Genomic DNA, 15,361 nt, shown 5'->3' with positions numbered 1-15,361 from the left:
ATCTAAACCAATGTCTTCACAAAGCAGCAAATAAGCTTGATTCATACTATGCAAATAAGCAGCAACTACAGAGAAAGCTTCTGGCTTGTTATTATTGGCTTTTAACTTATGCTGTAGTATATAACTTTCTTGCATTTTACAAAAATATACTTATTCCATACCAATCCCAAAAACAATATTTTAAAAACAATTTTAAAACTTCCAGGTTCCTCGTCCAATTCCAGGCTATTTCCAGGTTTTCCAGGTCCAAAAGTAAATTCCAGGCTAATTCCAGGTTTTCAAGGTTTTCCAGGTCAGTAGACACCCTGTTGTTTTATAAAGAAGCAAAGGTTGCCTAAATGTATTGATAGACATTGGCAAAATTTATTGAATGCCTACGTAGCTTCCAACATTAGCTTGGATTGGACTTCGTTTTAATTTTATTGAATGAAATCTACATACTAAATTTGGAATTTAATACCTCAGTTTTAGCGTACTGATTAAGATACGTCTACCTTAGATTTTACATGCAAAGCAATAACAGGATTTGATTTGCATTTAAAGTAATAACAGGATTTTCCCAATGGCTAACGCGGGAGTTTCCAGATTTATATGTAATTCTGTATAAAGGTTTCACTTGTGCAACTATTTATCTTTTTTTCCTGAAATGTCTCTTGACAATTATATTACAAAGTATGTAAAGATCAGTACAGCGTATTTTTATCAGGAGTCCTTCGTGAGTGAGTCGGCAGACTCATTGCATTTGTGGCCAATTAGTCTCGGTTTCGAGTCCAAATGGAGGACAATTTCTCTCGGAAGTAAGCCGGGAAGCTGTTTGGATTCCGTTTTAAGCTTATAAGACCCCTTCCAGCATAACCCTGTTGTTGCATAATAACAGCAAGGCGAAACAAACTTATTTCTGTCCATATGTAATATAAATACATAGAGCAAATTATTTAAACCAGAAAAACCTGGTTTAAACCAAAAAACGGTTCTTTTTTGGTTGTTTTTTCAATAAAAACCATGGCTTTTGCCAACCCTGATACAAATACATAAATAAGTTATACCATAAACAGAAATAAACGGACGAACTAGCAGATCAACAATAAGTGTGCCTCTCCCATCAACGCACCTTCCGTACTGAAAAAAATGAAATGAAATCTTTAAGTTTTACGTCCCACGGTTATGCCGGTTAGGCTAAAGGAGACGGTGATAATGAGAGATGAGTGAAATGGTGGAATGAAGAAAGTGGGAGGAAACGGGAGAACCCCGAGAAAACCCACGAGCACGGTGTTTGTCCACCACAAAGTTCACTTGGCGGGGGCTGGGATCGAACCCGGGACCCCAAGCACCAGAGGTGAACGCTCTACCACTGAGCCACCGCGCCCCCCCTTCCGTACTGCAGTACAAGGCCTAATTACTGTATACCTAGCAGTAATGTACACAATGTTAAATAATCGAGGAAAACGGTACATAACAAGTCAAAAGTACACAATACCTTTGACATTCCTAAAAGGATCAGTCTCCTTACTTATAATCATGATATGAAGCAAACAACTTACCTCTAAAGGCTTTGGCACTATATGCGGATAGTCTTTTTCCAAAGAATCATGTTGAGGTGTCGTACACTGACCCTCGCTCATCTTGCCTCTCACAGCAGCTTTCTTCTTTCTAAAATTAATATGGATAATCAATGATGTTACGAACAAAATGAAAAATTTAAAATGAGAAACATGATTTATTACAAAGAGAAAAATAAAAATAACCACAACGCTGTACCGAATGAGATTTTGAAAGACAGAACCCCCATAGCAGAAAATGCCGCGATCTGCGACGTGATCGCAGAAAATTTGCCACACCTGTGCAGAAAAATTGTCAGAGAAAAAACAGCCAACAGAAAAGTACAAAAATATGCCTGCTAAAGCTGCAGTAACAGATTTCTGAGATAAATACTCTGTTGCAGTAAAACTAATGATGTTTCGTTTAAGTATACCATTGTCTGAGACCATATGAAAGCTGGGGTTCAGTGGTTACTAATGTGATGGTATTGAAACAACAGACCAACTTCCATCCATTATCCTAAATGAACCCTTATCAGGATGGATATATATATATATATATATATATTTAAAAAGAAAGAAAAAAAAAAAAGAAAATTCCTTAAACCTGTTCTCATTACAAAATATAGTGTATCGCATCATGAATATTTTAAATCTGCTTCTTTTAGCAAAACTCTTTCTAAAAATGTGACTTTACAGGTTGTAACTCGAACTAGGGATACTGCTGAAAACTGTTTACCATGCTTCATGTAACGCTGTAATAAAAAGATGATAGTATCGTCTTGATTTTTTATTTTTGAATTCCTGCAGAAAATTTTTGACTTACAAAAACTCATAGCAGAAAGACAAAGAAAGTTCTGCCACCGGAGACAGAACTCCTAAGTGGCACTGCCAAATTCGGAATTCCCCACTGATAAATTGAGGATGGGGTGACAACTATTCACACATTTTGCGAAGATATATGAATCTTCAGAGAAAGAGGTCTAAAATCTGGAAAGAATTTGAAATTTTCAAGAAGGCTATAAGGTTGTTGAAGAGTCCTGAGTGAAACTAATATTAATGTATGAAAACGAGGAAAGCTGCGGGGTTTCTTTGGAACTCATGAAGGCCTGAAACAGTGGATAACTTATTTCGTTAATTCTTTATTTCAATTTACTATTAGGAAGTTTAAAGAAGTTTAAATTTACAATCAACTTCCCGTGTATGCGAACGATGTAGACTCGAAAGATGATTATACAAGAATAATACAAGGAAACACGAAAATCGTTTTTACAGTGTGTAAGGAAATTGGCCAGAGGTTAACAGAAATAAAATAAAGTGGGTTTGTTTGACAAAGGATACGATAAGTAGGAGAATTCTTGTTTCTGTGAACATGGATCTTCGGGTTTCTTAAGCTAAAGTTACTTAACGACAAGTTCTTATTAGATTGTCAGGGTGTATCACACGAAACCAGCTTCAAGAAATTATATACTCATGCAAGGCTTAGGTGGCACAATAGCTTAACGATACAGCGCTCATCACTTGTGTGATGGGTTTCTGGTTTCTAATTTCGATCCAAGTGTACATGAATTTGAGGTCAACAACATTTTGTCCATAGGATTTCCTTTTCTTTTCACATTCTCATTCAAGTAATTCATTCATAATAATTTGTCTCCTTTAGCCTACAGAGCATAATCGTCCGGACGTAAAATAACAAATTTCATTTCATTCTCTTCCTTCCTCATTCTACCGATTCTTTCATCATTCATCATACTATACCGATCCAGTATACTAGAAGGAACTCAACTGAAATACAACATATTCCTGTCTTACCAAATGAATATGTTAATAATATAATTAAGAAAGTAGGTACAACATTGGACATAAGTGTTACTAATGATATGATAGATGTATGTCATAGGTTGAAAAAATCTCCCAGCCAACCAGAACCAGGTATTGTTAGATTTGTTAGATTAGGATAAATTTATTGCAAAAAGAAAAGTGAAAAGAAATCTCAGTTGTAAAGATCTGGGTCTGTCAATGGGTGGAAATATTTATGTCAACCAGAGTTTAACATTACACCGTAGAATAATCATTAGTGAGGCCAGGAAGGTTAAGAGAAAGAAAAACTTTGCTTTCCTCTGGGTTGACTGTGCGGGTAATACCAAATTAAGGAAAAAGGCTGATGATTCCTTTTTATATACTCTCGCTACTATTGATGAGGTCAGAAGTTTAACGTAAAATATGAACAACAATGATCAGACGTTATTTTTAAATTATCAAAATGTTAGGGGTATTCGAAACAAATTACATAAACTGTACACAGGTATTGCAGCCTGCCACAGGTATTGCAGCAACATGGTAGTTCCATGGTAGTACGTTCCATGTCCCTATCCTAAATCTTTTGCTCTTGTATGTCTTTCTTTCTCTAGCTATCTTCGCCACATTATTCCTTTTTCTTAAAACAGTCTTTCCCAAGCCATCCCTGTGTCGGAAATCCGAATAGGGGAATATTTTACCTCCGGAACTATATTTTGACCTACAAAAGATCTCTGTACATATGTTCTCTTTTTGCTGCCAGCAAATTAGGAAACAATACTGATGGTTTCCCATTGTCTTCCACCCCACAGTATCCCAGGCGTCAAAGTCTCTCTGACCACGCCTGGCACTAATGTCCAAGTTGCTGTACCAATCACTATGATTTCCGCCAACTTGGCTGCTTGAGAACTGCTGCCTTCTACCTGTACACTCTTCGTCTGGCTGCTCCATTTAAACTAATTCAGTAGGAGGCGGGGCCGCGGTGGCTCAGTAGTAGAGCGTTCACCTCTGGTTCGTGAGGTCCGGGGTTCGATCCCAGCCCCCGCTAAGTGAATTTTGTGGTGGACAAACATCGTGTGCGTGGGTTTTCTCGGGTTCTCCCGTTTCCTCCCACTTTTTTCATTCCACCATTTAATCCATTTCTCATCATCACCGTCTCCTTTAGCATAGCCAGCATTATCATATCGACATACGTTGTGTTCTTACCTATAAGATGCATATCTACGTAAAAATATATTAATGCAAGCCGAATCTGTTACGCACGAATTTACCCATATGACAGCTAGAAACCACAGTACTCAAAGTGAAGTGAAGTGAAAAATCTGAAGTCAATGTAGTACCCCACAATGCACAACTATAGAAATGTCCGTGGGTTAAGAGATCCATATAGTTGTGTGTTATGTTAATTTGGAATATATATGTGGAAGCAATGAAAACATATTAGGATATTACCTATAACATCTTTAGCAACGTACAAATACATAAATCAAAACCCGTAAGGTAATGTCATGCTATATACAGTGATTAGTTCTATCCTCATATATCTGTATACCCACCTTCCCTGACGCACCTGGTCCCTATGGACGTTACCCCTTCGCTACATCTCGGGCCTCCCTGCTGCGTCCCATCTTACTCTGTTAGATAGCATTCGTGCTTTCTAATGCCCACTTAGCACAAGTTGGTTAGTGTGTTTTGCATTATTGTTCTTATCATTTAAGTACACAGAAACCCTGTAAAGAGAATCTGTATAGAGGAAAGAAAGTCCACCCTCCAAAAATAAATGTTTAAGATAGAAATGGTCGATTCACTGAAAAAGAAGCTATGCAATGAATTTATGAATCGATCCGTACAATAAATATACACCGTATTTTCGGCCGGCGGAGTATTTCTGCAAGTGTACGGAAGTGAATGCTATGTACGGAAGTGAATGCCTTCCAGTAGCAAGGAAGGCAAGAAAAATTTGGGGGAGGCGAGCTGCCAGACTTGTTTTGCTTTGAATATTATCACTTTGTACATAGAAAAATGGGGGCGAGAAACGGGATGGCGGTCGCCCCTCCACCCACCCTGTAGCACCGCCACTGACCCCTTACGCGCAAACTTACTACCGCAGACGCACCTGCTCCCTAAGGATGCACGCCTACGTTACCGTGCGGGCTCACCAGCTACGCTCTGGCCTGACTAGGGTGGAAGGTCAAAACTTTACAATACACGCTCCAGCTGCACATCAGTAAGTAGGGTAGGGGTAGGAACAGATTAATGTTAATAGAATGTAATTTTTCGTTTCTGAGTAAGTATACCAGATGAAGCGGGCGTTGTAAAGTTAATCCCACCATTTGTATTCGTTAGTACACAATTTAGTTTGTGCTTTTTGCACTGTACTTTATGACGGGTTAACTGCTGTATCGCCGGACGTTTTAGGAAATTTACCAGGTTAATTGGAGAATTTATTTAAGTATGTGAGGAAGAATGAGCACAAGGGAGGTAAGGGGAATAATAAAAGTTAAGAAAGTGGTTGTATTTGTTAATTGTTTTTGATTTTAACGCCACTGTATGTGGAGGCGGATGGACTATTTCGCGGAGAGGTACACGTTTTACTATACTGATCCAGAAAATGTAAAATGTACAGAAAAAAAAATTGGCAAGTCTTTAATTTGCCCATTTTCTGTCGAAAACAGAACCCAACCAACCCCTTCCGGGCTTCTAACTCGTTCCTACTACTAGTATTAATACTCTTACTCCTGCTTCAACTACTACTAATACTTATACTAAGGATCCGTATAAAAGTAATACTGCACGCCTAATGTAACGTAATCTAACGTAACTTAATGTAATTAAACAAAATATAACCAAATGCAATACACTTTGGTGCTTTTTTCAGTTTTCAAAGTGCTCCGGCCCTTTATGGCACATATCGTCAGTCCAATGCCAAAACCGCGTATGTCCAAATTTTGCTATTTTCACCTAAGTGTAGTTTCATGTTACTTGGGGCGCACAGATTCCAATACCAAAGCCCCAATTGTGAAATATGAGTATATAAGAAGTTATCGTCAATTCCTAAAACATGTACCTAAGTCTATATACTGATTTTTCGGATATTAAAATGTTTATAACTTAAAGTCAAATTTAGCACATTCGCGGTTTTGGCATTGGATCGACGAATCTGGCCTCTGCATTTCTACGGAAATAGCGAAAAACGTAATTTTTCAGCAATTACTTCTGACGGTCCCCTTGAACTTTATCTATGGTAAATGTTATGTAGTCATGACGCCCAGTGCAAATCTCTTGGAAGACAATAGGGGAGGGGGGGACTGTAAAAGAATTAACTTTTCAACAATTATTTCGAGTGATTTAACCTACACGAAAAAGGTCATACTGAAATTCATAAATTCATTCAAGAATTGATACCTATACTGTACTAGTTCCCAGCACACACACGACACAATTTAACAAAATCTACACCATTCATTTCATGAAAGATACATACTATTCCTGTCCCCTTATGCGTTATGAATTGATAGCACAGAACTGTTTTCACTCATTTTAAATATCTTTTGTCATCTACAAATTCTCGTTCTATTGTCCCTATAATTCCATCAAACTCAATTCAACGGAGCTAAATCATATTTGAATGGTATACATGTGACGTCACGCAAATGTTTACAATTGTACTTTAATAATATAGTGTAGTGCGTAGAGTGATTATTGTAAGAGATTCCACTCCCCTTTCCCGCTGAAATTGGTTGAACAACTAGCGCCGCCACCCAAAGGAGTTCGGGAAGTATGAACTACTGCAAACAAAAACTAATCGTTTATGTTATTTGACCGTTCAGAGCGGAAGCGGCCAGGGAAAGCGGTAAATTTCAAATCCGTACGAATCACTCTACGTTCAAATCTATTGTTATCACTCCACTGTGCAGATCGTTACGCGAAGATGAGTAGCGTCGGTTATATAAAAAGTGGTTCTTGAAAATAAAAAGTGGTTCTTTGTGTATATATATACATATATTGTATATATATTCTTGTGTATATAAAGTGTAACATTTTATAGTTTCATAATGCCGAACACTAGCAAGTGCGTTGTGTGTGCAAAATATGAAAGGGACTCCGATGTATCGTATTTTAGATTTCCTACAGATAACGAAAGGTAAGTAGCTTTTAACTACACACTTCATATATGGAAAGTCTGGAGGCAAAACTCATTTTCCAAATAAGATTAGGAGTGAAATTACAGCTTCTTACTTTGGAGGCTAAAGTTAGGTTTCCATAACGTAAATAATGCCTACTTGTAACTTGTTAAAGATTGGGAATGCCGCAGAATAGTCTGTCATGGAAGTTTATAATTTTAATTTTTATAATTTTACGCATGTGACTGAGTACATATGAAAACGGATTGTATAAGATACTAATTTCCATTGTTGGAGCATTTGGGTACAATGTAGGGAACAAGTATTTTGTGCTTACTTACTAGGGATAAAATAGACGAGAATATGTTATGGCTGTAACATGCTATTTTCCACTAGTGAACTATTTCCGCATGATACATTTTATGGTTACAAGTAAGGAGTTACTAAGGTGAAATCATTGCGTGCTCAAAATTGTTACTTTATCGCATGTAAATTTTTTCACTATTCTCGATATTGCGGATTCCCTGTGTGTCCTGCTCCTTACAAACGCACAGCCGTACAGGGCCCCTGCTGTGTTTTTGCTTTGACTCGGTTAGATACCAATGTAGCCAACCAAGAGTTTTTTTACTATCCGTTTATGGGCATGCCCACCGTCGCTGACGCGTCTTTCCATGTCGAACCCCTGCGCTCGTGCACAGTACTTCTGCTCTGATTCAGAAAGGTAGCATTTAGCAGGTACGAATTTACTAACGTAAGTTAGTGTTTTTACGCAGTTTTTTTTTTTCGTACGTAAGGACGCAAGTTCGTACTTGTAAGGGAAAGACATGAGTTTGCACGCCTATTATCAATCTGCATACCTGTGGATTGGTGCTAAGCTGGCTTAGGCCGAAATAATTCTAATAGGCGTGCCAACTTGGTACCAGTCTAGAGCGTCTTAGTGAATAATATGTAGATTTTTTTTGAACAGACTATTCTGTAGGTGAACTGGAGAGTAGTATTTTCTTTTGTTTCTTCAGAATTCCAACTTCCTCCAAGGAAGAAGAAGCTGTTTAAGTTTCGATACGCTCCGCCGCGCCAAAGCTATGTACTTAGTGAACGAAATAAAACTTAACCTATTCATAAGTCGTCATTAGGATGTTGAAAATCTTGCGGGGATTAACAGAATAATGGCTATGAAAAGCTTTAGATAAACTTTGATTTGAGTTTTGCGTCTAGACCCAGCGTGTTATACATTCTAGTGCTTATTTGGTATTGGCTAAGAATATCGTAATTTTATGGTGAAAGTGAGTTAGTGCGTATCAAAGAGAATTACGTAGAATATTAGTTCCTATTATCGAAGCATATATCCACAATGTTGGAAACCAGGGTGATGTTTACAAATATAATGTTACTAGTGTCAAACCATTACAAGGGCCACAGTGGTGTTAAAGTGAGTGATTGCGATATGAAATTTTTTTTCGATAAATTCATTTATGTGTATGCCCTCCTTCGCAGATACGCCTGCTCGTTACCTTCGCGCTTTCGCGCAAACCTCCTTGTTGCTACTCTGAATAGATCCATCTTAATATTGTCCTCCCATCTGCGCCTAGGTCTTCCTAATGGTCGTTTTCCGATTGGTCTTCCAGTCAAGACTTTGAAAGCATTTCTACTTTCTTCCATTCTAGCTACATGACCTGCCCACCTAAGCTTTCTAGACTTAATGACCCTAACAATGTTGGGTAAACCGTATAAATTATGTAGTTCCTCGCAGGGTGGATTGATTTAAATCACGATTTCAATCAAGATTTAAATAACTTGATTTTTTAAAAATAAGAATCGTTGATTTAAATCAAATTCCGAAATAAATTAATTTAAAATGATAATAATCATAATACAATGAGACTCAAATGTGCAGTATGTACAGCATAGTATGAAAACAAGTGTCATGCGGAGGATGATTAGGGAAAATTCCGTTTTGAATGGGTAACGGAGCAATACTGCTTTCTTCTCTTCGTAACAATGGGTTTGGGTTTTTAAATCGTTAACTGTTCCAACGGGGAAATCACCATCGACATTTAAAACGAAAATTCTTTTGCGTGTGTCTCTGCTTGTTTGTTCCCAGATAATAGGGCGTATTTAGAGGGGTCTTATCCCCTCTCCGATTTTTTTTTTTTAATTTATAACTTTAGGCGAAATTTATGTATTTCGTGCCTCAAGCTAGTTCCAATTTTTTTAAAATATGCCCCTACCAAATATCAGTAACTTTTGTGAAAAAAGTGACATTTTGATAAACGTTGCTATACTTTTTCCTTAATGCTTAACCTTTTAAATTATATTACCTATTTTCATTCTATTAAAAATCGAATCTTCATTATTCGATTAAAAAAGTACCAATAAACCTTTTTACTTCGTTTTTTTTTCCCCAAGACTGAAGGCATTGTAGAACATGCTACATATGCTTTCACGCCTTTCTGCGTCGAGACATAGTGTGTGATAACATCATAAATTTAAAAAGATATTTATTGTTATGCCTATTATTATTATTTTTTGGTAGGCTTACATTTTGCATTCAAAAGACTGAAATTTTGCACACTCGTTCACTGCGCCCCTTATTATTTTTCAGATCTCTGCGTGAAAACCGGGGGGGGGGGGGTCCAGAGGGGAAAATGTAAAAAAAAAAGGATTTTTTAACAAAATAGCTTTTTCCGCGATTCAGATGGAGACATATGAATGGTACAATTTGAAAGGCTGTTCTATTCTAAAGAGAATGACGTACGAACCATGATCCTAGGATAAATAGAGATGTTTCAGGAAACTGTTACCTGAGATCCTGTGTTATACGGGAATTGGGGGATATTATTTTTCGCGGGCTTAATTTTGCACGTAGAAGATTGAAATTTTGCAGATTTATTCAATGCACCCCTTAGTATTTTTCAGTGTTTCAGATCTCTACCTTAAAACAGGGGGTTGGTCCAGAGGGGTGAAAAGGGGATATTTTTAACATAAAATTCCTTTTTTCGTGATTTTTCCGCCCCAGATACACGATGGAGACATTTGAATGGTATGATTGAAAATCTTATTTATTCTGAATAGAATAATGTACAAATCACGACCCTAGAATAAATAGAGATGTCTGAGGAAATTTTTATATTACATGCGGGTTATCTGGGGCATTGTGGGGATGTTCTTAGCTCATTGTTAAATATTTTCCCCGCCCTTAGTATTCAAGATAGCTTGAAATTTTATACACACATTTAGTACACCCCTTAGTATTTCCCAGTTGATTTTGCGATATGTGCGTTAACACAAGGGAGTCCAGAAGGGATAAAAATTTGAAAAAAAAATCAGAAAATTCCCATTTTCTCTCAAAATTTCCCGCTTCAGGGACATGATAGAGAAATGTGAATGTTACCGTTTCAGAGGCTGTTCTATTCTGAAGAGAATGAGGTATGAACCATGATCCTAGGATAAATAGGGATGATGTTCTAGCTGCTTGACTGAAAGTCCATAATTTCCCTTTTTTTTAAAAAAAAAAAAGCCATAATTTAAAAGGGTTAAGAAACATTGTTTGGGATAAACAGAGGTTAACAATCGGGGATTAATTCAAAATTCAACCCTAATACTTTCATTTAAATGGCATAATTAGCATTGAATACTACTTCCTAATACTTTTTCTTCAGTGCGCGACTTGTAATTTACGAGGAGAAAGATTTGATTTAAGTCAAAGAAATCTATTTAAATAAAAAAAATCAGCAAAAATGATTTTAAAAAAAAAATCATTTTTTTCCACCCTGGTTCCTCGTTTTGAAGTTTCCGCCATTCTAAATTCCCGTTCCTCTTGGGTCCGAATATTCGCCTCGTGATCTTGTTCTCAAATACTTTCAATCTATGTTGTTCTCTCAGAGTTAGCGACCGTGTTTCGCAGCCATACAGAACAGCAGGCATGATTATCGTTTTATATATTTTAAGCTTCAAATTCCTCGACAGAATTCGCGACAAGAAATTTTGAACTGAATAATAACACAAATTTCCTGCTTTTAGTCGACACTTAATTTGCTCGTGAATATGTTTTTCGTCTGTTAATATTGATCCCAGATATCTGAAACTATCCACTTTATCAAAAGTATTAACGCATTTATGATTTGCCGTGTTATGGTCCCGACGCACTTCAAGGTATTTAGTTTTTTTTTTTTTCTGCGTTTACTTCCGAACCCATTTCACTGCTAGCTTTTAATAAGACCTCTGCATTTCTTTCTATTGTTCTCTTCTCAAGAATCATTACAAGTGCTATAGGTAATCACATCACTGCGAAAACCCACGATTTCACTACAATCGCGTACGCAAATACTCACCATCACTTACGCGTCTGTTCCCTATAGACACGCCCTCGAGCAGGCTCCTTGCTACGATTAAGCCCTAACTAGGTTAGTAGCATTATGGCTTTTACTGGCCACTTATATAGATAGATAGATATAGGGTGAAAGTGGATCTGAAAAGGTGGGGGGACGGTGGGTAGCGGCGTCACGTCACGCTGTTCCCCCTGCTTTCTGCGTTTCTTTTGTCCATTGTAATTATTTTTAGAAACTGGGGGGACGCCGTACATATTTTTTCGAGGTGGGGGACGACATTTTCCTGCACGTTTACCCCTATATATATATATATATATATATATATATATATATATATATATATATATATATATATATATATATATGGGTGATTCCAGGAAAGAGGGAAATTTTCTGTCACGGGCATTTCTTCAAACTACTACTAGAAAGATTCACCTCAATTTCTTTTGTTTGGTAGTAGTTGTCACAAAGTACTTTCTGGGAACTACTGTAAGTTTTGAGTAACAATTTAAATTTCAGCCACTTGTATTTGTGCAGAAATATTACGGTACTATCTCGCCTATAAATTCTCAGTTTTTGACGTTCAGAAGTGTAAGATACTTTCTTGAAAATGTACTGCATTGCTTTATTTGGAGTTAATGGTCTCAAAATATATTTTTTTCTATATAGGGTATTGTAGTGTTTTAATTCCGAAGGAAAGCTAATTTTTACTACACAAAATAAATTTAAAGCTTATTTTCGTAAGTAGAATATTTCAAAGTTCGTAATACGTAGCGACAGTAAAATGTACTGTATGTTCAGTTTTTTTTTTTTTTTTTTTTTTTGGTTCATTATGTTAATTTGTATTACAGATGCAAGCAGTGGCTTACAGCCATTTCAAGAACGGATCTTTTGGCGAGAACTCCGACGTATATCTGAGGAGAGCAGTCTGTTTGCATACTTCATGAGAAAGCAGCATGTTTGTCAATGGAGTTAATTCACGTGAACAGGATTGGAAATGTAGTCCCTCTCTTATGACTTAAAAGACCAAAAAAAGACACACAAAAACAAAAAATAAAAAAAAAAAAACTTTCTTTCGTCACTGTCCATGAGCCTGCATTTTGAATAGTTTAAGTTCTAAATAGGAGAAATGAGGTACAGGAATTAACACACATTTTATCAGTAGCAATCAGTACGCAATTTCCATGTACTTTCTTAATGGACCTTATAAAATTATTATTACTGTATTTTATTGTTTTATTTTCTTTCCTTGTCTTGGTTTAGGGTAATCTTTAGCTTATGCACAATTATGGTAGCATATGTTTCTATTGTTGGTTAAATGCAACATTTCTCGCGCGGGTAACATGAGATAATGTGCTAAAGAGCTCTTAATTATTAATGTCTAAATAAAATTCAAGCCTAATTATTCTGTTGCTGATCATTTGTTTCGTTTGCTACCATAAGTGTGAAATTACGTATTTGTGTTTTTCAACTATGATCTGTGTGTGTAATTATAGGAAAAAGTAGTGGCAATCATTAATGCATTTATTTATTTGCTGATTACATTAGAGTTTAGCATCCCTTTCACTACCAAGATTATATGAGACGTGAACCTATAGTTTTACGTGGAATATAAACAACAATGATGCGATAGAACCTTCGAAAGTTCTTCACCGCGAATCGAACCTGGAACCTAGTGCGCCAAGGGCATGAGTGCGGGGCGATTAGAGCACAAGGGAAACAAGTTCAATTACCAAAGTTAATACAAAAGGAGACAAAGCTATGAATCTTTTAAGCTCTATAAGGAGTTTCGATGGGGATCCTGAAGAAGAGATACTTTCAAAATGGATTTGATTCGCTTGTGCACTGAACGCGCTGTATTATCTAATTGATTTCTAGATCAAGTGTGTATGTTCCAGGTATTGTTGAAGGATTTAACTAAATATACTCATATATTCATCGATATCCAAAAAAACTTAGAGATGTTCTCTACAATCGTGGCATCAGAATTAAAGTTCTGTTTTGACAATTACTCAGAAAGGACTAATGGATGGGTCAAGTATGACGTATTTCCGCCATTTCATTCAGCTTAATTTGTTTTCGGTACGTTCAAGAGAAATTTACTGCAAACGATATAATGGCATAGTTTTTCGCTGATCTTTTCACAATATGACAAAAGGGGAGAATATCTACATCAGTTAAAAGAAAAAAATCCAAAAGAGCGGTCTTCGAAAGATAACAGGGTCAAAAATAAGGAAGGGAAAGAAATCTATCTGCATGAAAGTAAAGACAATCTATCATAGGCCAAATTCTTGCAGTTTTGTTGACAGCGGAAGTAACAAAATTACTTGACTGATCCATTCGTGTACGATATGAAGATTCTATAAATAAATACAAGCTACATCAAATGTATATTTATGAAATCGGTAAATTGTTTTGAAGCCTTTCTACAAAGTTGAAGTTAGTGATACAACTTGGATTCATTAGTTGAAAGCACATTATTATTATTATTATTGGTGAAGTTATTAGGCCAAAGCAGACAAGAGATATATTATGGTCAAGGTTGAACTGGATTCGAACTCGCAACAGATAGGCATTCTCACTATGACACGAAACCTACAATTTATTTTAATCGTAACTGCTAGTATTTTCCTCTGAGGAGCAATCCCAGCTGAATTATAGTAGGAGAATGTTACGTAATAAGCAAGGCAGGTAGGTATTTCCTTGGATGTATATAAGGGACTAGAGCAGGGATGCAAATAAGCAACAACATTTTAGTAGTCCATGGAGAGAGCTACTAGCACACATCCCACAATAGGAATCATTTACTTACCTTCGGTATGATATTAGAGGGTGTCTACTAGATGTTTGTTGTTAAATTCCAGACTTTCTCCAGGTCTATCTATGTTATTTTCCATTTTTTTTCAAAGAAAAGTTGTTACTGTTAATATCCCCTCCACAAGGCCAGTTGAGAAAAACGTGCAGTAACTGAAAAATAGCAACCAGGGTTCTCATCTTTAAGTAACGTGTGATTCATAGCTCTTGATAATATCCCTCTCGTGTTTCAGTTATCGGCTTTTCTTAACAAATAGACAAAACCTAAAAGAATGTTTTACTTTCTGAAAATTTTCCTTGATTTCCAGTTCCATTTTCCCTGTCTTGTCCATTACTTTTTCGTAAAATTTCCTAAAGGAGAAGTTTCCCGTATTTCCCTGATTTCTAGATTTGTTATTGTAGCAAAAAGAGTTTTCGAACTGCCCCAAAATATGGATAAAAATTCCACCTAAATACTTTCAAGAGGTCTATGGAAACTCTGTCACGGGAAGCGTACAAAAAAAAAAAAGTCACAAGCAAGCGGAAGCAATGACAGAACTCTGACCAGATATCCCCCTGGTTGCTATTTTTTTATTAGGACTTTTCTATTATATACAGTGAAAAATGTAAAATTAAGAAAAATCCAGGTTTGTTGTTAAATTCCAGGTACAAAAACAAATTCCAAGTTTTCCAGGTCAATAGACACCCTGCGTTAAATACTCGCACGTACAGATGAACCACTGGTCCCAGGCGAGTGGTTATTTGTATCCCTAGACTAGAG

General features: G+C 36.6%; 1 protein-coding gene and 1 long non-coding RNA gene across 5 annotated transcripts in view; one reads left to right on the top strand and one right to left on the bottom strand.

The window, feature by feature from the left end:
• The window catches only part of LOC145663085 (uncharacterized), a 51,221-nt gene extending 44,182 nt beyond the window's left edge, over positions 1–7,039 (bottom strand). The window contains exons 1-2 of one of the 4 annotated variants that reach the window (XM_081729338.1): positions 6,820–7,039; positions 1,542–1,650 (exon numbers count right to left, since the gene is read on the bottom strand). Coding sequence is in view for 2 of the 4 variants with exons in the window: in XM_081729336.1 (XP_081585462.1) it covers positions 1,542–1,622 (81 nt within the window). In the remaining 2 variants the exon portion in view is untranslated. Of the gene's footprint in view, positions 1–1,541; positions 1,651–6,740 lie in introns of all 4 variants that reach the window. The other 3 variants (XM_081729336.1, XM_081729335.1, XM_081729339.1) reach the window with 3 other exon arrangements.
• A 138-nt stretch (positions 7,040–7,177) lies between these two features.
• LOC145663086 (uncharacterized) lies at positions 7,178–13,013 on the top strand. The gene is made up of 2 exons (XR_014127146.1): positions 7,178–7,479; positions 12,639–13,013. It is a non-coding gene; the product is annotated as an uncharacterized LOC145663086 (long non-coding RNA).
• Positions 13,014–15,361: the final 2,348 nt, after the last annotated feature.

This window comes from Thermobia domestica, chromosome 10, assembly GCF_964235325.1.
Source record: "Thermobia domestica chromosome 10, izTheDome1.hap1.1, whole genome shotgun sequence".
NCBI classification, from domain to species: domain Eukaryota; kingdom Metazoa; phylum Arthropoda; class Insecta; order Zygentoma; family Lepismatidae; genus Thermobia; species Thermobia domestica.
Note: the sequence above shows the minus strand (reverse complement) of the source record. Positions and strands in the feature narration are given on the sequence as shown.